This window comes from Miscanthus floridulus, chromosome 13 (assembly GCF_019320115.1).
Source record: "Miscanthus floridulus cultivar M001 chromosome 13, ASM1932011v1, whole genome shotgun sequence".
Classification (NCBI taxonomy): domain Eukaryota; kingdom Viridiplantae; phylum Streptophyta; class Magnoliopsida; order Poales; family Poaceae; genus Miscanthus; species Miscanthus floridulus.
This window is the reverse complement of record NC_089592.1, coordinates 75,126,505-75,150,086: the sequence shown is the minus strand read 5'-3', so window position 1 is coordinate 75,150,086 and position 23,582 is coordinate 75,126,505. Positions and strand designations below refer to the sequence as shown.

The 23,582-nt window shown below is 41.5% G+C and overlaps 2 protein-coding genes and 1 non-coding gene across 3 annotated transcripts; 1 reads left to right on the top strand and 2 right to left on the bottom strand.

The window, feature by feature from the left end:
- The first annotated feature begins 5,235 nt into the window (after positions 1–5,235).
- On the top strand, positions 5,236–9,960 carry LOC136501213 (beta-galactosidase 11-like). Its single transcript, XM_066496711.1, has 14 exons — positions 5,236–5,619; positions 5,784–5,896; positions 6,036–6,102; positions 6,261–6,353; positions 6,540–6,683; positions 6,944–7,038; positions 7,155–7,260; positions 7,382–7,466; positions 7,572–8,043; positions 8,167–8,276; positions 8,372–8,481; positions 8,582–8,791; positions 8,880–9,025; positions 9,116–9,960. Exons 1-14 carry the CDS (start codon positions 5,308–5,310, stop codon positions 9,600–9,602), a joined length of 2,550 nt encoding a protein of 849 aa, XP_066352808.1. The 5' UTR covers positions 5,236–5,307; the 3' UTR covers positions 9,603–9,960.
- Positions 9,961–11,698: 1,738 nt separating this feature from the next.
- On the bottom strand, positions 11,699–11,770 carry TRNAP-UGG (transfer RNA proline (anticodon UGG)). The gene has a single exon. It is a non-coding gene; the product is annotated as a tRNA-Pro (tRNA).
- A 3,540-nt stretch (positions 11,771–15,310) lies between these two features.
- Positions 15,311–21,568, bottom strand: LOC136501056 (acyl carrier protein 3, chloroplastic-like). Its single transcript, XM_066496545.1, has 4 exons — positions 21,284–21,568; positions 20,526–20,621; positions 20,007–20,129; positions 15,311–15,680 (listed from the first exon to the last, which is right to left on the bottom strand). The coding sequence occupies exons 1-4, from the start codon at positions 21,332–21,334 to the stop codon at positions 15,555–15,557; spliced, it is 396 nt and encodes a 131-aa protein (XP_066352642.1). The 5' UTR covers positions 21,335–21,568; the 3' UTR covers positions 15,311–15,554.
- Between the last annotated feature and the right edge of the window lie 2,014 nt (positions 21,569–23,582).

Sequence of the window (23,582 nt, the reverse complement as noted above, 5' to 3'; positions counted from 1 at the left end):
GCAATCGCAAAAAGGCTAGAAAGGATGTTAAATGTTTTAGTTTTGATATGGTTGTCGATTCGGACTTGTCAAATTATATGGATTTCGTTGAGTCAATTGTAGACAAGTATCCACCAGGTTATTTGGAAGTTGCTCATATTCAGTACTATGATCATGTTCTGAAAACTTTTCTGAAAGTAAATTCAGACCAAGATTTGATGTACATGTTTGATATGCACAATAAGGAGAAGGTTGTAGACATGTTTATTATTTATTGTGATCCCTCTGAAACATTTGAGCCTATCACTGAATGGGATTTTGATGGGGAAGAGCAACCTGACAGCAACAGGGTCCAAGCTGACGATGATTATCTAAGAAATCCAAATCCAATGAATGAACATGTCGGTGTTGATGAGGAGACAATTTACATGCAAAATGAACCTGTCAATGCTCTAAGTGTGGTTGGGTGTTCTAATAGAGGGAAGGAAAAGGTTGTGGCTAAGGATGAAGATGATTTCGAGGATGACTCGGAATCTGACTTATAGTGTGACATTGATTTGGAGGATGACTCAGAGGTTGAAGTAGAGCCTGAGCAGGGATATGAAGAAGTAAATCATCACCCAATTGTTGATTATGATAAGAAGATCCTCCTATGGAACCAGGCTCTACTTATCCTAATATGGCCGAGTTTAAGTTGGCTCTTTGTCAGCATGCAATCAAACATGAATTTGAATTCGCCACAGAGAAGAGTTCAAAGCAGAGGTTTAGGGGTTACTGTTCAAGGAAGGTCTTGGATAATTGTCCATGGAAAATACATGCTTCTACAATAGTAGACAAAGTGACTATAGTGGTAAGTATTGGAGATCTCATTATGTTATTCTCATTATTCTTCATTTTGTCCATTATATACTTGCTATGTGTGTCTAACTAATAATGTATGCTGCTGTTTTGTAGGTCAAGAAGAACAACTTTAAGCATGATTGCTCTAGCACTAGAAGGAAAAAGAAGGTGAAGAATGGAACTAAACATTGGGTATGCAAGAAGGTGAAGGACTTTCTAATAGAAGATGCTACTTTAGGAGCAAGAGAACTGCAAAAGAAGATTAAGGAACATCACAAAGTGCATATTCACTACAAGAGAGTATATTATGGCCTAGAAGTTAGCATTGCAACAATTATATGGTGATTGGGATAGCAGCTTCAACAAATTGTTTAGGTTCAAGGCACAAGTGGAGAACTCTTGCCCTGGTAGCTTAGTAATCATTGATCACTACACAATAAATGAGAAAATCAGATTTAGGAGATTCTTCTTTGCATTGAAACCTTGCATAGATGGCTTTCTTAATGGTTGCAGACCTTACTTGGCAGTGGACAGTATGTTCTTGACAGGCAGGTTCAAGGGGCAATTGGCAAGTGCTAATGCAGTTGATGGCCACAATTGGTTGTATCTAGTTTGTGTTGGTGTTTTTGATTCAGAAACTAATGAAAATTGGACCTGGTTCATGAGTAAGCTCAGGGAGGCTATTGGGTCACCAAGGGGATTAGCAATAAGCATAGATGCAGGGCAGGCAGTGATGGCAGGGGTTGCTAAGTGTTCCCTCAAGCAGAGCATAGGGAGTGCATGTTCCACTTGGTTAGCAATTTCAAGAAGAAGTATCATGGGAAGGTTTTTGATGACCACCTTTGGGCAGCAGCTTACTCATGGAACACATACTTGTTTGAGAAATATTGGACTGAAATGGAGAAAGCAAAGCCTGCTGCAACAAATTACCTAAGAAAGTGTCACAAGAAGTTGTGGACAAGAAGTCAATTCAGAACCATTTGTAAAGTTGACTATGTGACCAACAACTTGGTTGAGTCCTTCAACAATTGGATTAAGGACCTTAAGGCTATGAATCTCGATGATTTCATGGACAAGCTTAGACAATTACTTATGGTGAAGTGGAACCAAAGAAGGAAAATTGGGAAGAAATTAGATGGCTTGATTTTGCCTCACATAATTAAGATGTTGAATGAGAAAAGCAGAGAATTGACCTTGGAAGTATCAGAGTGCTCAGAAGATGTGGCTGAAAGTGACAGCATTTGGTGGTAGTGGCTTTCGGTTTGTGGTGAATTTGGTTGACAGGACATGTTCTTGTAGACAATGGGATGTATCTGGCATTCCTTGCAAACATGCACTAGCATTTATTACCTCACTTACTAATGAACCTATTGAGAAACATGTTGATTTGTACTACTCCATTGAGAAGTTTAGAGCAGCTTATAATGCACTAATCCCTGCTTTGCCTAACAAGTCTCAATGGCCTAAATCTGAGCATGATTTTTTCATGCATCCACCACTGCTGAAAGCTGTTGCTGGTAGGCCTAAAACTGAGAGGCACAAAGGCTGTAGTGACAATAAAAGGTAGAAAGGGCAGCACCAATGCCCTATATGTAAAGACTATGGCCACCATTGGCACAACTGCAAAAAGGGAAGCAAAGAAGACATAGAAGCAATGAAAGCTGTGAGGTACGTGCCAATGTTTCAGGTTCCATTCATGCATAGTTTGTACAATCAATAAATGTTTAATTTGTAATTTCTTATGTAGAGGACCACCAAAAAAGAGAAAAAAATGCAATTGTATCTGATCAAAGTTCCATTATGGCATTGGAAGATGAAGCTCCAGCAGCTTCTATGTCCTTTCCACCAAGGTTTCCTCATCTCTCGTTGTTCTGAATTTATATTGCATCGCATGGTGACTCATTATAGTCCTTCACACTTTTGTAGTCAAAATTTGGAGGCTACAACTACTAAAAAGAGAAAACATGCTGACTTGTGTTCTGAAGCTTCAAAAAAGGTACTTCTAAATCTGAAAGCTCATGTTGAACTCTAAGTATAATATACTAATTCTAATTTTTAGTAGCCAAAGCATGGAAATTTCAAGTAACAAAAAGGGAAAACTTGGTAACTCGAACTCTGCAAGCTCCAAAAGGTAGCTATAATAAATCTGGACTTCTTTTGCATAGCACTTTTACATATGTTCTTTCAATAATTGTTGATATACATGAACATGTATAGGTCACGAAGTGGCTCAAATCAGCCCGAGAGACTTTCAATTGGCGAACCTGAAGGTGTTAAGAAGAGGAAGGGCAAAATGAAGAAGGTAATTTCTAAAAAGACTCCAAAAAAGAAGTTGGTACTTGATAGCCCTGCAATGGGCACAAGGAGCAAAATGGTTCAGCCTGCAAGTCCTGCAATGAGCACAAGGAGTAAAAGAAGACTTAGTTTGTGAATCTGAGAAGCTGAAATGCCATGTCTTTTGGTTTGGATGTGAACCTGTATGTCTCAATATTTATGTGAAGAGAACCGTGCATATGAACCTCATATTTATGTTGTTTGGATGTGAACCCGGATGGTTTGTGAATCTGAATGTTAGTGTATATGCTAGCTGGATGTTGTTGATCTCATGTTATTGTGGATGTTCTTTCAACTTTGTTTGCCTTATTATCATGGTGCAAATAATTGCTGCAAAAATTTATCTATGCACTCTGTCCAAATAATTAGTACAGAAATTGTCCAAAAAAAGGTGCACAAATGGCCTAAAAAATGCTGCAAAAATTGTCAAAAAAACACCAAATCATTTTTGTACTCCAGGAACAGCAACCATGTTAAATTAAAAAAAAGAGATGGCGTTAAAACACCTCCGTGCCGGCCAACAATAATTCCTGTACAAGAGAGAAGGTGTCCAGACTAAAAAGCTGAAGGAGGGGCAAAATCATCTTTTTGCGTCTCAGTTAACACCATTACATGGCCATTCTGACAGTAGTGCCATTCTGGGAACGTAAATTTCAGCCGAGGTCGGATAAGGAACATTTCAACTTTGGGTGTTAAATTGGGAACAACAAGTTTTTTCAGTGTCAAATAAGGAATTTTCTTAAGAATAATTTATGAAAGGAAGCTCCCCTCTAGAAAATAGACCTTCCATTTAAAAAAAATTGTCATTTTACTCCCTCCGTCACAAATTATAAGTCGCTTTAACTTTTTTGGTACATCTATTTTACTATGCATCTAGATAAATAATATGTCTAGATACATAACAAAGTGGATGAATAAAAAAGTCAAAGCGACTTATAATTTAGAACGGAGGGAGTAGCTACGAATATAGACAAACATTTGTTCAGGTTCATAGCTACAATTACAATCTTTTGGAGAAAGGATGAGGTCGTGTAAGTTGTCATATGCCACTTATGTATGACTGTTAGATTCTAAATCGGATTGGAGCTGATTATGTAGATTTTATTGGTTATGATCGTAGAATCATACCTCGTAGTTATAAGCGACCCATGGTTTGCCCCATATAAAATTTGTGGTACGATCTACCTCTTGCCACATTGTAGGGATCAATCTTCATGGTCAGTCACCATCCCATAGCACGTTTCTGATGGCAAAGTGTGCCTCTCAAGCCCCTAACGCCACCCTTCAAGCGCAGAAGGTGCTTGTGTCCAAGTGAAAGCCCACCGCCTCACAGTCGTCGAATACCCAGGTAGTGGCAGACTTCTAGCAAGCATTTCAGGGCCCGCTCGATTCCACAAAAAGGGACACACTTCGAGCAGTTATGAAGTTCGATGTGGCAAGGTTCGAGTGTATGTTCGAGGAGCCTTGCTAGTCTCGTTGGCACCTGTCCAATTGGTTGCTCAACTTTCATGTAATGTAATAAGTTAGGTTTATTTGGGTCGTGTTGGCTTCCATCCTTCCACGGTAATGTACAGATTATTTGGAGATGTTGTAATCAATCAAACTCTGTTTATGCTTAATGAAATACATGTCACCAGGGCTTGCTCGCGAAAAAAAAAATCTTCAAGCATCGTGCATGGCAAGTGCTGTCGCCTTCATATAGAGAATGGACCCATCGTTGCAAAATCAGTGAGGAACAGACTACCACAATTTAGCACAGCAGTCAATGACAACAAGAGATGAGGTAACAATTCCGCAATTACAGCGCCAAACACTGCAGCTTATGAGCTGGCGTCCATAACCGAAATGGTTTCTGCTGCCATCTGAAAGCACACCAACAATACCCAGCGCGTACGTGCACGCGCACGACGGCAACCGTTGCCTGCCTGTGTCGTGGCTGGAGTGGTGGTCGGTGCTGTCGCAGCCTGGAACCCGCCCGGCGTTCCCGGTTGGCCGCTCGCCCCACGCTGCGGCCTCCGGGCCCCTCCCTTCCCGCGCCCTTCCTATTTCAGGATCGCTACTACCAGGGGCCGCGAACCCCTAGCCCTTAGTCTCTCCCCTCGTCGCCCCCCTCGTCCGCTGTCCCGTCCCGGTCTCCCCTCCTCCCCCGGACGCATGCATGTCGACATGTCCCACCGCGTCCGGCTCGCCGCGGCGGCAGCGACGCTCGTCGTGGTCGCCGCGCTGGCGCTCGCCCCCCGCGCCGCGGCGGCGTGGCAGCTGACCAAGAACGGCACCGTGGTCAGCTACGACCGCCGCTCGCTCATGATCGACGGCCGCCGGGAGATCTTCTTCTCCGGGTCCATCCACTACCCGCGGAGCCCGCCGGACATGTGGCCGGAGCTCATCGCCAAGGCCAAGGAGGGCGGGCTCAACACCATCGAGACCTACGTCTTCTGGAACATCCACGAGCCCGAGAAGGGACAGGTAATGACGTACCACATCTCTCGATTCGATCGATGAACGGATCGATGCGCGTGTGAAACCGGAGAGTGAGAATGCAAGTTCACGGCGATCGACACGCCCGATCCATTAATCCATCCATCAATTGGTCAATGCACACACAAATGCGTTCCTTAATTCCCTTGCAGTTCAATTTCGAGGGGCGGTACGACATGGTGAGGTTCTTCAAGCTGATCCAGGAGCACAACATGTTCGCCATGGTCCGGCTCGGGCCCTTCATCCAGGCAGAATGGAACCATGGGTTTGTTCGTGTGCCTTCCACATCTCTTCCTTCAGTTGCTCTAATTACCATTTCATATGATCTTCCAAAGTCTTTCCATTTTCTTCTGTTCTGACTCACCTTTTTCATTTCTTTTTGTTCTGTACCAAATCTTTGTCAGAGGGCTGCCCTACTGGCTAAGGGAGATCCCTGACATTGTGTTCCGGACGAACAACGAGCCATACAAGGTGATCACTGTCTATCTGATGACCAAAACAACTAATTGTGCAAGCAGCAAATATCAGCCATGATGATATTCCAGGAGAATAAATGGAAGGATGTTTTGCGATGCGTAGAAGTCACCAGATGTTGACAATCTGTGACATGCTGATTTCGTTTGCCGCAGATGCACATGGAGACGTTTGTGAAGATCATAATAAAAAGGCTCAAGGATGAAAACCTTTTCGCGTCACAAGGAGGCCCCATCATTCTAGCACAGGTTAGACAGTCAAAACTGTTGCAGCAGCCTCTCCCTCTTGAGATTTCTTTTTTTGGCCTGAATGAACAATGCTCTGGGCCTCTGGCTATATATAACCCTTTCTGTCTTTTATTTTGACCTGTGCTAACTCTCTGGTTATACATGCTCCTTTCTGACGAAATGTATGTGCCCAAATCTGCCTGCCAGATTGAGAATGAGTATCAGCATTTGGAAGCGGCGTTCAAAGATGAGGGCACCAAGTACATCAACTGGGCGGCACAGATGGCCATCGGCACCAACATCGGCATACCATGGATCATGTGCAAGCAGACCAAAGCTCCTGGTGATGTGGTAACTTTCATTTTTTTTTACCGAATATATATGTTGTGCTTCCCTCTTCAACAAACTGAGGCTAATCCTTATAGGCTTAGGATTCAGATGACATTTTAGAGTTTGAAATAGCAAAGTTCAGTAGTTGTTACTCTTAAAACAAATAAAATGATAGCCTTTTGAGCTAAATTTGTACTACTTTTTTTATAAGGAAATTTGTACTGCTTTAAAAAGACACCAGCAATAACACGCTGGGCTTTTTTCTTCTTCTTCTTGTGTAGATTCCTACCTGCAATGGGAGAAACTGTGGAGATACATGGCCAGGTCCAATGAACAAGAGCTTGCCCCTCTTGTGGACTGAGAACTGGACTGCACAGTAAGTTCTTCCTCCAGCAATAGTAATCCACTAACTTACCTTTGTTAAACAAGTTCGATCACTATCCATAGAAACCTTCATCGTAAATCAATCATTTTCTTGGTGTATGTAAACAGGTACAGAGTCTTCGGTGACCCACCATCCCAGCGTTCTGCTGAGGACATTACGTTCGCCGTGGCACGCTTCTTCTCCGTGGGCGGTACTATGACAAACTATTACATGGTACTCAACTGTAGTATGAAAAGAAATAACAAAAAGAAAGCTCCATTACACTTTTAGGATGAGACTGTTGTTGCTGAACCGCACGGTTACATTACATATGCTTGTTTGAAACTCTGAACAGTACCATGGTGGAACAAACTTTGGAAGGACATCTGCTGCCTTTGTGATGCCAAAATACTACGACGAGGCACCTCTCGATGAATTTGGTGAGATGTCGACGGCATTGACAGTAGCCGATTGCAATCGATCAGTTTGCTAGTTGTGAACTCTGAAGAGTTACATTCCATCTGTTGTTGATGGACTATGTTCAGGCCTGTACAAGGAGCCTAAGTGGGGCCATCTGAGGGACCTGCACCTGGCGCTGAAGCTGTGCAAGAAGGCCTTGCTCTGGGGTACGCCGTCGACGGAGAAGCTGGGCAAGCAATTCGAGGCGAGGGTGTTCGAGATACCGGATCAGAAGGTGTGCGTGGCGTTCCTCTCCAACCACAACACCAAGGACGACGTGACGCTGACGTTCCGGGGCCAGTCCTACTTCGTGCCGCGCCACTCCATCAGCATCCTCGCCGACTGCAAGACCGTCGTCTTCGGCACCCAGCACGTGAACGCGCAGCACAACCAGAGGACGTTCCACTTCGCGGACCAGACGACGCAGAACAACGTGTGGCAGATGTTCGACGAGGAGAAGGTGCCCAAGTACAAGCAGGCCAAGATCAGGACGCGCAAGGCCGGCGATCTCTACAACCTCACCAAGGACAAGACCGACTACGTCTGGTACACCTCCAGGTGCGCGGTTGCTTTGCTTGCTTGCTTCAAAGCTTCAAGTTGGTCGGTGGTGTCATGTATGTGTGGGTGTTCTGAGTGTCGATCGATGACGCATGCCTGCCTGCCTGCCTGTGTGTGCAACAGCTTCAAGTTGGAGCCAGACGACATGCCGATCCGCCATGACATCAAGACGGTGCTCGAGGTCAACAGCCATGGGCACGCCAGCGTGGCGTTTGTCAACAACAAATTCGTAGGTAATACAACTTGGTTTCCAGACTGCAGCAATAGTTGAGGAGCTAGAAATAAGCTGAATGAACTCCACTGTATGAATATATTCATGCGTGTGCAGGATGTGGGCACGGGACCAAGATGAACAAGGCGTTCACGCTGGAGAAGCCCATGGAGCTGAAAAAGGGCGTGAACCACGTCGCCGTCTTGGCATCGTCGATGGGAATGATGGTGGGTGTGGACCGTAGGTTCATCTGTGCATATGCCGCATCGGAGAGCTTTGTTCTTGGTTGAGATCAGGCTCCGATCCGGTTGGAAACGATTGTTTCAGGACAGTGGCGCTTACCTGGAGCACCGTCTGGCCGGCGTCGACAGGGTGCAGATCACGGGCCTCAACGCGGGCACGCTGGACCTGACGAATAACGGCTGGGGCCACATCGTCGGCCTCGTCGGCGAGCAGAAGGAGATCTACACAGAGAAGGGCATGGCCAGCGTCACCTGGAAGCCGGCCGTCAACGACAAGCCGCTCACATGGTACAAGGTAAACTAGCTCATCACGACAATCGTTGGTGTATGTGCGCGCTGTGCGCTTCTCTGTTAAAACAACTTGCTGTGTGTGTTTTTGTCAGAGGCACTTCGACATGCCGTCGGGAGAGGACCCGATCGTGCTTGATATGAGCACGATGGGCAAGGGCATGATGTATGTCAATGGCCAGGGCATCGGCCGCTACTGGATCTCCTACAAGCACGCCCTCGGCCGGCCATCGCAGCAGCTGTAATTTGCTCTAAGCTCTTAGTAATTTGCTGTAGTTCTTAGTTTTTGTCGACTATATATAAGCATATATGCTGATATGCATGCGTGCAGGTACCACATTCCCCGGTCCTTCTTGCGGCAGAAGGACAACGTGCTGGTGCTGTTCGAGGAGGAGTTCGGACGGCCGGACGCGATCATGATCCTGACGGTGAAGCGCGACAACATCTGCACCTACATCTCGGAGCGGAACCCGGCGCACATCAAGTCGTGGGAGCGCAAGGACAGCCAGATCACGGCGAACTCCGACGACCTCAAGGCCCGGGCGACGCTGACGTGCCCGCCCAAGAAGCTCATCCAGCAGGTGGTGTTCGCGAGCTACGGCAACCCCATGGGCATCTGCGGCAACTACACCATCGGCAGCTGCCACACGCCGAGCGCCAAGGAGGTGGTGGAGAAGTCATGCCTCGGCAAGCGCATCTGCACGCTGCCCGTGTCCGCCGACGTCTACGGCGGCGACGTCAACTGCCCCGGCACCACCGCCACGCTTGCCGTGCAGGCCAAGTGCTCCAAGAGGTCGCCCAGCGCCTCCGCGCAGTAACTCAGTCGTCGTCGGCTTCGGCTAGCTAGCTCCCGTCGTCATTCCTTCTGCGGTCTGGATGCTGCTGTACCAGTAGCATGGGACGATGATCTGACCGGAGACGTCGTCACGTCGATCGGAACATCCATTCGTGGCTGGGTGGGGAACAGATGGTCGGTTCACACTGTAAGCTTTATACATACATATGTTATCTCTATCCTAGGAATATATATAGATTGTTAATTTGATGAGCAAACATGTATACAGATGTCGATTTGGTGTTTAATAATAGCAATAATATATAGCCTAGTGGACTAACTGACAGATGTATTATTGGTGTACCTGACATAATTCATTACATCTGAATCTGAGTTTATCTCTACCTAATACTCTTTTTTTATCAGTCATGTGTGAGAATAACTCTGTTTTCTTTTTTTTCTATTGGTTTTATGTTTCCCGATTTTTTCCACCGGCCAGCTTTTTTTGTCTCCTGATATTTTTTTTCCACCACTAGGTTTGGGTTTTTGTTTTCTGATTTAAGAGAATATATATATTTTTCATCAGCAGGTAAGGGAATATGCTCACACAAAACAAATGCGAAAACATAGTAAAATGGAGAACAACATGAGCCTTTGGACAATTGACAATTGTTTCACCACCAAGTTATTATTGCATCTTTTTTATTAGATTAAAAACAAAATTTGTTATATTAAAACTAGGTTCAGTTCCTTTAAAAAAACCTAGGTTCTATGAATTGAGATGAGGAATTTGTTGTCCAATTCAATCTAAATAAATACACTCCAGGCTAAACCCATACACTAGTGCAATCCACAACGAACGGCCGTCACATAAAAGTTGAAATAGGTCTCATTATAAATATTAGTGAACAAACCAGTCCCTAACACATCTACAATGAACTTCTCACCGACTTAGATTAAACTTTAGAATTACAGGCTTTTATGAATTCTCAAAGGAAGTCACGGAACTTGATATTTAACTATATCAACGCATGGATATTATGGGAGTTAAAGTTATGATTATGTTCGTGCTTTGCAATAGAAGAAAAAAAAACTTAAGAATATGTTTCTATTTTACACAAACTTAATAGGACATTATAATATCATTGCCAACATTGACTTAAAGTAAAGATTTATGTTCATTATTAATAACGCATATGGAAAATTAATTAGTAAATTTTATCTCTTAAAGTTTATAGAAATGGAAAACATAACACATATGTAGGGGCGCGAGCATCTCCTTTTTGGTTTTTCATGGCATTTCTTTCTCCTATTGCAACGCCCTGCTATGTTTGCTTCGCTCGTCATCATTTCTCACTGCTAGTTTTCCCACTGCACTATAGTATGATAGTATCCCCTGTCCATCTTTCACTCCTGCCATTCACACATTATTAATCCAAATTCAATACAAGATCATGTTTCTGATCCAAAACTAGCACAATCCAAATCTAACGCAAGACCACGTTTGGAAAAGCACGTATCTAGCCATGGAACAGAGTCGGGTTCCAAAATGCGTTAGAATATATGAGTGTATGACATAATTGTTGTATAAATCTTAGAGCCACAAGTCATTCAAGCGACTGTGTTAAAACATATGACACAATTATTGTATCAATCTCAGAGCCACTAGGCATTCAAGTTTCTGCGTAATAAGTTGTATGTTCCATTATAATACACAAATATATTTGCTAGTGATTCAAGAAAAGCTAAAAAAAACAATATTTGAAAAGGAGAAGCAGAGAAATGCCAAAAAAAAAACCCCGGGAAGGTCACATTCTCACGTGCGTATATGCTAGGTTACGTGATTAATAACGAACATAGCACACTAGAGCGGGGTATTAGTGTTATACAATCGGTCCTGCCCTCTCTAACATAACATTTTGCGTATTCGAGAAAAAAAAACTAAAAATCAATTAAAGACATTTGCTAGTGATGATTCAGAAAAGGCTAAAAAACAATATTTGAAACGAGAAGCACAGAAACGCCAAAAAAAATCCCCACGGCAACGTTACGTTCTCTCGCGTGTATACGCCGGTCGCTTGATTAATTGATTGAAATTAAAAAAAAAAAAGTAAAAATCGATTAAAACAAAAAAGGAGGGGGGCGTTGCGAGAATCGAACTCGCGACCTCTCGCACCCAAAGCGAGAATCATACCACTAGACCAAACGCCCAGTGCGTTAATGTTGTCAATTGAATTTTATTTATGTTTTAATTAGTCAGCAAGACCACAACTGCTTGCTGTTTATTTCTTCGATACTCCTATAGTCCTATGCGAAGCTTTTAGGACCTGCGCCCTGCAACTTTGGACCCCACCTATCTGTGCGCGAGGATTAGCTGCAACTGCGAGTGCTTGATGCAAATGGCATGGCGTGGTATTGGGTCGTAATTCATGGATTTGCAGCCTGTTCGTTTGGCTGTGACTTGTCGTAAACAATTGTAAATTTTCAGTCGGAATAGTATCCTTCTCTCATACAAACCAGCCAGCAGTACTTCTCCACGAACGAGCAATGATACGAACCAGCCAACCGAACAGGCTGTTGATCCGCAATCAATCTATCTTGTGTGTTTTTAATTTTCTAATCGCGGATAATCTGTACACTACGAACAGTCTTCATATTTGAAGGGTACTCAGGGAAAAAAAATAACGTAGTCTACTTCCTCTATTTGTTTACATGTCATATTATGCCAAGTCAAACATTATTATCTTTAACTATTCATTTCAAAAAGTTCTTATTATTCTACAACATATGAATTATATATTACGAAAGTATTTTTCATAATAAAACTAAAAACATAAATTTTATGTCATGAACCTACATATATTTTTTTAAAAAAAATCAATGAATAAAATACAAATGTTTAACTTAGGACAAACTTAATACGACATATAAATAAAAATGGAGGGAGTATTTGTCTATAAAAAGTTTTTTTTATTATTATGTGGTATCATATCTTACATTCTATTTTCTATTTCTCCTCATATACACTTATTATGTGGGTCCACTATTGCATAGTCTTTTGCACTCATCTTGTTGTTCGCATGAGATTCAAACTCTCCCCTCTCTTCTTGGTTCTCTTCTCCGCATCAACAAAATTGTTGACTAGCATAGCTATAAAACAATTACTATACTTGCTCTTAGTGGTCGATGGCATAGGAACTGGTTGACGTTATCTCAGAATATATTAAATTATGTGACACATCTGTTAGGCTCAGTTTGTGGGATCGTGGAATCCAACTTCTTAATTGGAAAATCCAAGCTCGTCAGCTTGTCAAATTCTAATACATTCTAGTTTTTCTAGATACGTAACTTCTGGTACTTATATATTATATCTAGAACATAGTAAAACATATTTATCTATAAAAGTCAAAACACCTTACAATTTAGAACAGAGAGCGGTGTATAGACATTTGAATCGTAGCTAAATTATGGACTTTGGATTCCAAAATCTCTAGGGATTCAAGCAGTCCTTTGGTTTCTTTGTGTATTTATTAAGAGTTTGGTACCAACAAGGCTACGCAGGCATACAATGTAAAATCTTTATACCTTTTATTCTTTTCTTTTTTCTCAGAGACACATGAGAGTTATGTAGTTTTTACCGGGATCTTTTGTATAGACCATGATTTTGTTACCTGAAAGGAAATGACACCCAAGGATGAATTTTTTTTGTGGTTTTCCCGTGACGTGTCTAAGCACGTTTTTCACTAAGCTTAGGCTTGGTAGGATCACCATGATCCTTACGAGACATAAGAATCACGAACAAAGATTGTAATATATTAATTACATAAAAACAATTCGTGAGTAGATGAAGCTTAACACTATGGATGGTTCCTTTGTGCTTAGACTTAACACATTTGTTATATAACCTTTCGTGAGCATTTTAGAAGGATGGATAATAAATTCGAATTCCCATTAGTACAGATAAAAGGGTAGCATAGCAGATAGCACACATAGGCCAGTTCCAGGAATGCAAATTCCTTCACGCACTGTTTTTACAAGTTCAGCCTGACAACTCACAAGGATTCCTTGAATACCCATTACAAATATAACAAACCACAGATTCAAAGGCTGTAGGATTCTGAATTATCATAATGACACTTGTAGGAACAAACATTTTGATCCGCCACATTTACGCTTGGAATAACCGAGTTCTGGCCTTTGCAAGGGAGTTGAAGCTCATTGTCAAGTATTAGTACATAGATCCCATAAAAGCACAGTAGTAGTCAAAACACACGATACTTGTTTTTTGAAAGGAGAATATCTCTGCTTTTGAGAAAGCTAGTTAAAAGTCTTACAAGCTGGGGAAACTAGCTACATTACAGTACAAAAGGAGTATTCAGCCTCAACCAACAACAAAGGATAGCTAGCCCTGACCAAGAACAAAAGGACTATTTTGCTCCTTTAAAGCCTCCTTCTGGCTCATCCATTCAATTAAGTGGTGAGCCACAATCTTCATATTGGTTTTGTTTTCCTCCTTGAGCAACTCTATCCATATTTGCATGAAATTGATATACTAGCATAAATCACAACATCTAGATTGCTAATAGACTTCTTCTCAATCGTCATTTCGTCACGGTTGTTCCATATTGCCCATGTCATACCTACAAAGCAAAAGAAAACCAATCTTTGAGGGACTCTGAGCCTATCTTTAGAGACCGGGGATAGTCAAATGTTGGCTAACTTTAGGGGACCCAAATTCAAGATTTCCATCATGCCAATGGAAGAAGGAAAGGAAAGGTGATCCATCTTGACACTAAACATGTCAAATTACCGATTAAAAGGAAATCACGAATCATGTGGTTCAATACTATAAGCAATTGTTTGGAGGCTCTGAAACAAGGAATATTCAACTTACATAGTCATTTGGGAAGGATTTAAAAAACTTAAGCAAGATGACACTGATTTGATTAAATCTTCTTAGGAAGAGGAGATTAAGCAAGTTGTCTTTGGAATGAAAATTGATGTTACACTAGGTCCTAATGGCTATGGAGCCAGCCTTTTAGCAAAAGTTTTAGGATTTGATTAAGTAGGAATATCGCTGTATGTTTGACTTTTACAAAGGAAGTTCGATAAATTATGAAATATATTTTCACGGTATACCTATTGAAGTCATAAAATTGCATCTTTTTTGTTTTTTTTTTTTTTTGACAGAGGTAGTATATTTCATCAGAAACACAAAAGGAAGCCGCCACTAGAGGGTGTGTACAAACAAAGCCTTTTTCCAATCTAGCATGACAGGTGGAATGAAATTTTTTTGGCGGCACAAACTGGGGGCGCTGAACAAGTTATCCAGTGCCCTTCATGCTCAAGGCTTGGCTCTGCTGAAAGGACTCGAACTGACAACCTTCCTGGACGGTGATGATTAACTGATGCACAGAATCTGGGTGATGACTGAAACTGATGCACAGAATCTGCTGCTCGGCGCTCACATTGTTTTCCTCCATAACAGAGCTAAATTGGGGCCATTGTTTAGGGAGATTAAGAGTAGAATGGCTTTCGATTTTGCAAGTTTTGTTCTCTGTATAAATGCCCCAGAAGTTGCAACTCTCTTTCGGACTGTATTGCCCCCGACTTTGTTGTTTCTCGTGTAAGTATGTGACCAATGATCTTGGCCGGTGCTTGTTGATTAATGGAACTGTGTGTCCATCTAAAAAGACATGTAGTCGGCCTGTATAAAAAGGTACTCGGCGTTGCTTTCAACTAATAGTGTACTATGATACTTGAATCCCGGATGGTTTGATTCTTCTTCTGGGGGAGAAACAATTCATACAACAATGCACCTTAGCAGTAATAGATTACACCACCGTAATGTTCAACCGCTTAATAAAACATCTCGTAGTATTACCACACGGGCATAGCAACAGAACTGCGGAGAAAATCACCAAGTCTTCAGACCATAGAAACCTAGATCAAGGGAGAGAGAGTGGTAGAACAATATGATAGAGGAGATACAGATCTATGCCTTCCCAGCAACAAGCTTGTCGATGAGGTCAGCGGCGTCTTCAACGGTTGCGATCGTCTGCGCGCTGGACTCCTCCACGCTGATATCGAAGTGCTCCTCAAGGCCCATCACAATCTCAACCTGTGACAAATTTGGAAGGACCTTTAGTAAAATCTTGAGGAAAAAAATATCCAAAAGAGCAAGCATTCGTCTATCAAATTAGATCCCCTCCCTCCGGCCTGAATAAATCTATTTCTAGAGTTGTCCTAAGTCTATTTTTTTATTAAGTTTGGCTGAATTTGATAGAAAAAAGTCTGATATTTATGACACAAAATTAGTATAGTTAGATACAAAATGAAATATATTTTCATGTTATGTTTTTTTTCTTGTCAGAGATGTTAGTACCTTTTTGTATAAAATTGGTCAAAGTTAAGAAAGATTTGAGTTATGACAACTCTAGAAGTTGATTCATCCAGGGAGGGAGGGAGTACGCATTATCTGTGATACTAGGCATAACATTCTTTCGAAGCGCTTCTTTGGTCCTTATAGGGAATACAAATTACAGACTGGCTGACAATGTCCTGAAGGCGTAAGTATGGAGTACAGTGGTTATATCAAAGTTCCTAACTCCCAAGTAGGGATGAAAACGGATCGGATACGAACGGATATCACTCATATTATATTTGTTTTCATATTTCTGTTCGGATTCGGATTCAGACACGGATAGCGTTCGGATACATATACGAATACGGATTGACTCGGTTACGGATACGAATAATGAGTATCGAATACGGTATGAATCGGATTCGGAGAAGGTCGGATACAAATATCTATTCGGATATTGAGTAAAAGCAGCATATATATATCATACGTGCGCAAACCATTACACCACTCTATGAGTCCATAATCCATCTAGATTAAGCCAAAAGACTAAAGAGTAAAGCAACAAATAAGATAAAGATACAGATACATCATACATCAAACATCATACAAGCACCAATCTTCGCGGCATGAGTAGAAATAGCCAAGCTCATGGCTTCATGGGTCTCATGGAGTCATGGTCATGGATTAAAGATCTACAATCCTTATATAGGCCATTTTTTCATTTAAGAAAGTTTGAACAAAATATAGTTCAAATTTGTGACTAGTGTTTGATAAAACTTTCTCAAATGGGAAAATGAGCTATGTAACAATTGTAGATCTTGCTGAGATGATCAAACTTGGTATTCAGAGTTTTTTCATCTGAGGTCATTTAGTGTCTCATTTGAGCAAGTTTACCAAGTCAAATTTGGTCAAATAAAAAAACAACACTTTGACTCTAGTATTATGAACTCTAAATAACTTCAAATTAAAAAGTTTTGAATACCAAGTTTGTTAAACTCATCAAGATCTACAATTGTTGTTTTGGTCAACTTTCCATTTGAGATAGTTTGGACGGTTCAAATTTGTGATTTTTAAATTTCGATGCCTACAAACTAGTTTTCGGAACCCTAGATTGTCTCAAATTGAAAAGTTTTGAATACCAAGTTTGTTGATCTCATCAAGATCTACAATCCTTATATAGGCCATTTTTTCATTTGAGAAAGTTTGTATAAAATGTAGTTCAAATTTCACAAGTGTGTGACATAGTTTTAGAAAGTCTATATGAGATTCAAGAATTTGTGACTAGTGTTTGATAAAAATTTCTCAAATGGGAAAATGAGCTATGTAACAGTTGTAGATCTTGCTGAGATGATCAAACTTGGTATTCGGAGTTTTTTCATCTGAGGTCATTTAGTGTCTCATTTGAGCAAGTTTGACCAAGTCAAATTTGGTTAAACGAAAAAACAACACTTTGACTCTAGTATTATGAACTCTAAATGACTTCAAATTGAAAAGTTTTGAATACCAAGTTTGTTCAAATCATCAAGATCTACAATTGTTGTTTTGGTCAACTTTCCATTTGAGATAGTTTGGACGGTTCAAATTAGTGATTTTTAAATTTCGACGCCTATAAACTAGTTTTCGGAACCCTAGATTGTCTCAAATTGAAAAGTTTTGAATACCAAGTTTGTTCATCTCATCAAGATCTACAATCCTTATATATACCATTTTTTCATTTGAGAAAGTTTGAACAAAATGTAGTTCAAATTTCACAAGTGTGTGACATAGTTTTAGAAAGTCTATATGAGATTCAAGAATTCGTGACTAGTGTTCGATAAAACTTTCTCAAATGGAAAAATGAGCTATGTAACAATTGTAGATCTTGCTGAGATGATCAAACTTGGTATTCAGAGTTTTTTCATCTGAGGTCATTTAGTGTCTCATTTGAGCAAGTTTGACCAAGTCAAATTTGGTCAAATGAAAAAACAACACTTTGACTCTAGTATTATGAACTCTAAATGACTTCAAATTGAAAAGTTTTGAATACCAAGTTTGTTCAACTCATCAAGATCTACAATTGTTGTTTTGGTCAACTTTCCATTTGAGATAGTTTGGACGGTTCAAATTTGTGATTTTTAAATTTCGACGCCTACAAACTAGTTTTCGAAACCCTAGATTGTCTCAAATTGAAAAGTTTTGAATACCAAGTTTGTTCAGCTCATCAAGATCTACAATCCTTATATAGGCCATTTTTTCATTTGAGAAAGTTTGAATAAAATGTAGTTCAAATTTCACAAGTGTGTGACATAGTTTTAGAAAGTCTATATGAGATTCAAGAATTTGCGACTAGTGTTTGATAAAAATTTCTCAAATGGGAAAATGAGCTATGTAACAGTTGTAGATCTTGCTGAGATGATCAAACTTGGTATTCGGAGTTTTTTCATCTGAGGTCATTTAGTGTCTCATTTGAGCAAGTTTGACCAAGTCAAATTTAGTCAAACGAAAAAACAACACTTTGACTCTAGTATTATGAACTCTAAATGACTTCAAATTGAAAAGTTTTAAATACCAAGTTTGTTAAACTCATCAAGATCTACAATTGTTGTTTTGGTCAACTTTCCATTTGAGATAGTTTGGACGGTTCAAATTTGTGATTTTTAAATTTCGATGCCTACAAACTAGTTTTCGGAACCCTAGATTGTCTCAAATTGAAAAGTTTTGAATACCAAGTTTATTCAGCTCATCAAGATCTACAATCCTTATATAGACCATTTTTTCATTTGAGAAAGTTTGAATAAAATGTAGTTCAAATTTCACAAGTGTGTGACATAGTTTTAGAAAGTCTATATGAAATTCAAGAATTCGTGACTAGTGTTCGATAAAACTTTCTCAAATGGGAAAATGAGCTATGTAACAATTGTAGATCTTGCTGAGATGATCAAACTTGGTATTCAGAATTTTTTCATCTGAGGTCATTTAGTGTCTCATTTGAGCAAGTTTGACAAAGTCAAATTTGGTCAAATGAAAAAACAACACTTTGACTCTAGTATTATGAACTCTAAATGACTTCAAATTGAAAAGTTTTGAATACCAAGTTTGTTCAACTCATCAAGATCTACAATTGTTGTTTTGGTCAACTTTCCATTTGAGATAGTTTGGACGGTTCAAATTTGTGATTTTTAAATTTCGACGCCTACAAACTAGTTTTCGGAACCCTAGATTGTCTCAAATTGAAAAGTTTTGAATACCAAGTTTGTTCAGCTCATCAAGATCTACAATCCTTATATAGGCCATTTTTTCATTTGAGAAAGTTTGAATAATATCCGGATAATATCCGTTTTAATATCCGGATAATATCCGTTTTAATATCCGGATTATCCGATATCCGCCGGATATCGATGATATTACATCCGTATTTGATATCCGCCTAAGATATCCGTTTTATTATCCGTATCCGAAAAAAAATCCGGATATCCGAGTAACTATCCAGATAAGTGTTCATATTTGTTCGGTCGAACGGACGGTCGAATAAATATCCGTACCGTTTTCATCCATACTCCCAAGTATGAAGTGGATAGGTCATTAGCTTACATACAGTTTGCAGTCTATCTAATTATTCAGGAAAAAGAAAAAATGGGACAATGTAGTTGCATTAGGCTAAGTTTATTGACAGATTTAGGGGGTGTTTGGTTCCTACAGGAAAATTTTAGTCCCTGTCCCATCGGATGTTTCGACACATGCATGAAGTATTAAATATAGACGAAAAAAATAACTAATTGCACAGATTGTGGCTAATTTACGAGACGAATTTTTTAAGCCAAATTAGTCCATGATTTGACAATGTGGTGCTACAGTAAATATGCGCTAATGGCGGATTAATTAGGCTTAATAAATTCGTCTCGTAAATTAGTCTCCATCTATGTAATTAGTTTTATAATTAACTCATATTTAGTTCTCCTAAATAGCATCCGAACGTCCGATGTGACATGGACTAAAATTTAGTCCATGGAACCAAACACCCCCTTAACAACCATACATTTCCATCACAAAATCATTTAAAAACTGACTATATAGATGGCATCAGCAAGAAATATTGTGATTTACCGTGTCCAGTGAATCCGCGCCAAGTTCAGAGAATTTGGATTCACCACAAACTTCAGTGTGGTCAGGAAGAGCAAGCTGCTTCTTCACAATTTCACAAACCTTGTCCACTGTAACCTTCTTGGCCTGTCACAATCCATATTTTGAAATGTCATTACGTTTGCAGTATAAGAAAATATACATTTAAAAAGGTGTCACTGGAAGTATTGGTATCTTGCTAGATCAAGAGCACTACAACAACACTAGGAGCAAGTATAAGTAGAAACAATTTTTTCCTTGATTTCCAGAACAAAAGGTAAGGAAAGAAAACGGAGCCCTTCAAACAATAAGGAACTTTGGTGATTCCTGACCATTAGTATAGATTACTAGTAGTTCAGTTGAGATCCACAGACGCGGTAGATTAGGAAATCAATAGCTTAATAATGCACAGAAACAGTAACTCTGGAAATTCACTAGCATTGTTATGATTAAAAAAAAACTTGCCAAATGTATGTGTATTGTAAGGTCAAGTATGAAACTCACAGCGCAGGAAACAGATCTCATAGGCACTGGTTGCAGGCGGAGGAATGTGTTACCCTTCCTCACTGGGGAGAAAGCTACAGAATTTGTGTTGATTGCCTGCAATTCAAGGGAGTACAGTTAATTAAGGAGCATGAAGAAGAATGAATATTTGACCTGTCGTGTGACCAAAATCAAGGCTATGAAACATAGCACTAGGATCCCAACACTAATCCCCTTCAATTGAACACCCATCCGGAATAAATAATTATATTAGAAATATTATAGTGAAAATCAAAGATGTAGGCATCAATCATTATGTGCAGTATACCATGATCTAAGACTGTAAGACCAACGTATGGTTACATAAATAAATGAAATTCATCAAAATTCTTAGCGATCCCACCACGGAACCCATTTGTGAAGCAGATCTGCACAAATCCCCTTTAGAAACGGCTCAACGAAGCCAGACACCCATAAAGGTAAGCTTTCCCCATAGAACGAAAAAAAGGCTTCACCCAGCCGTTAATCCAACACATGCTCTCGCAGCGGTGAGTCGCCAGTTCTTCAGTTCACCACGAGTGCAAATCACGCCGAGGAACGAGGGTCTCTCTAGATCACGCGCACGAATCAGAGACAGGAAACCTTATTAAACCCCCCAAACCCCGTCCGTGCGCAACGCGGAAGGCAGTCAGGCCGACATAGAGATGGATCTGGAGAGACCAACGGGCGGACAACGAACCGCAGGTGGCGCTAGCGGCCTCGGATCTGAGTATAATTACCTTGACGGGCCTGGCGAAGGAGAGGGCGGAAGATCCGGCGATGGAGGCCATGTGCGTCAGACGTGAGGAGAGAGAGAGACAGAGAGAGGGGAGGCGGCGGGCACGAAGAGCGTGAGAGCGACGGGGAGGTGGCTGGCCGCTGCTGGGTAGGTTGGAGTTGGAGCACAGTGGCCTGGCCGGAGCGAGGGCTTTATACACGCCGGGGTGGCGACGCGGCCGCGGGCATCGGTCGTATCGACGGGCGGCGGGGTCCACGAGGCCGGAGGCGGTCTCCGCCGCACAGCAGGCGTTGGGCGGTGGGGCCGTGCGGGAGTGATGAGAGCATTGAAAGAGGATGGGGGGCATGTCTCGTCGAACTGTCGAAGAGGGGCCGTAGGGCCCATCCCGAGTGTACGGAGGGCAGTACGTGTAAGGCCCATCAGAAGACGGGGCGCGGCCGGCCGGCTCTGGTTGCTGTGTGTACTAATGTAACAATTGCTGTGATTTACAGGTCCATATACTGTTGGTGTAGCCCTGTCGTGTTAACCCCGCGCGTGTTTAGTTCGGTGAATTTGGGAATTTGGGCTACTGTAACACTTTCATTTTTATTTGGCAATTAGTGTTCAATTATGAACTAATTAGACTCAAAACGTTCGTCTCGTAATTTTCAACCAAACTGTGCAATTAGTTTTTTTTCGTCTACATTTAATGCTCCATACACATATCGTAAGATTCGATGTGATGGATACTATAGCACTTTTAGAAAATTTGGGGTTGAAACTAAACACGCCCACAATTCACGAGTTCAAAAATTTTCCCACAAAAACGCTAAAGTAGCCTACCAGCCTACTAAACCAGGCCTAGGACAGGGGACCCACTCCAACAGCACCGGCCAAACTGCTGCCACGGCATGAGACTTCTCATCATTAAATAAAAAAAAAGAAAAATTCATCCCAACATGCTTTCGCTCTCCTCCACTCGTTTCGTCAGGAGGCCACCAGCAGCAGCCGCATGCCCGCATCCTCCACTGCCACACAAGCCCTGCACTAGAAAAAAAAACAAAGAAATTGACCGCACCTTTCCTCATCCTCACGTGCAAGCGCCCTTTCCTCATCCACTCCTTTCCTCTGCCGCTTGGCATCCTCCGCCTAAGCCTCCTCCATCGGCCCTGTTCAGTCTCTGAGGTGATTCATCGGGACTGGAAAAATAAACAAAAATACTATTCTGGTTGATTATTGTGAGGGAAAAATACTGTTCTGTCTAAAAACACTGTTCACGTAAACAGTGTCACTATGAGTGCGCTGGCCAGCCCAGCCCTAGCTGCCTAGCCAGCCGAACGCGCCCTCTATCTGGAGCTCCCAACCTTTCCCAGATCGAGCCTCATCTCTCCAGATTTGGTTCCCTCGTTCCTCTTCTAGTCTTCCTCTTACAGCTCTTGTTCTCGTTCCGGCATGTCTGGTGGCGGCAGGTGCCCGTGGTGTCACCGGTGGAACCGTCGCCGATGGAGCTGATGTAGACTAGGCCCGATCTTCTGAAATGTATAATAGCGTCGATTGGTGGAAACTTGACGTTCACGATCTAGACTTCGAACCAAGACTGATTTGGACCCCCGCAACCGTTACACCACGGCTCCATTGGTTATCAACCACGAGAATGCGATTGACCTCGTCGAGAAGGCTTTCCTGCAAGCAAATCGAGAACACAAGCAAGAACGGAATGAACGCAATCTGAAATTACAAATAAATATAAGGCTTATGATAACAATAAGGAGTTCAAGTCTTTATTCGAAAGGACTAATCGCCACAGGCGAACAAGATCAAGAACTGGGGCCCTGGTTCACAGCAAGCAGCCTTGATGGCATAGTTGTAGCAAAATGATGTATATTTCACGAAGAAATCAAGAACTAAATAAAACTCAAACCCTAAGAAGAGCGCCAGTTGCTATTTATAGTCTTGAACGTAACCCCCTGGACGCGCACCCTAATAGGCCCAAACACGATACACGGTCCAACGGACCAAAAGACAGTGTCGTAGCACCCTGACAGATTCTGGACACTGACTTGTTTCGATGATTTCCGTTGATTCCGAAGGGCTTTTGATGTGAGACCACTTGCATTGGCTTCCTTATAAAATTAGCTTTCTAACCATATGTGGATCATCAAAAATGGAGTCTGGATGTGTCCTGGGTGACCAGTTTAAGATAGACCCTAGAACCCAAGATGGGCTCCAACTTCAGTTGGACTGGGCCTCCACCATGAGAAAGATGAATTGGATGCCCATACTGGACCTCCTCCTCTCCTTGGCTTGTATGTGATCAAGAA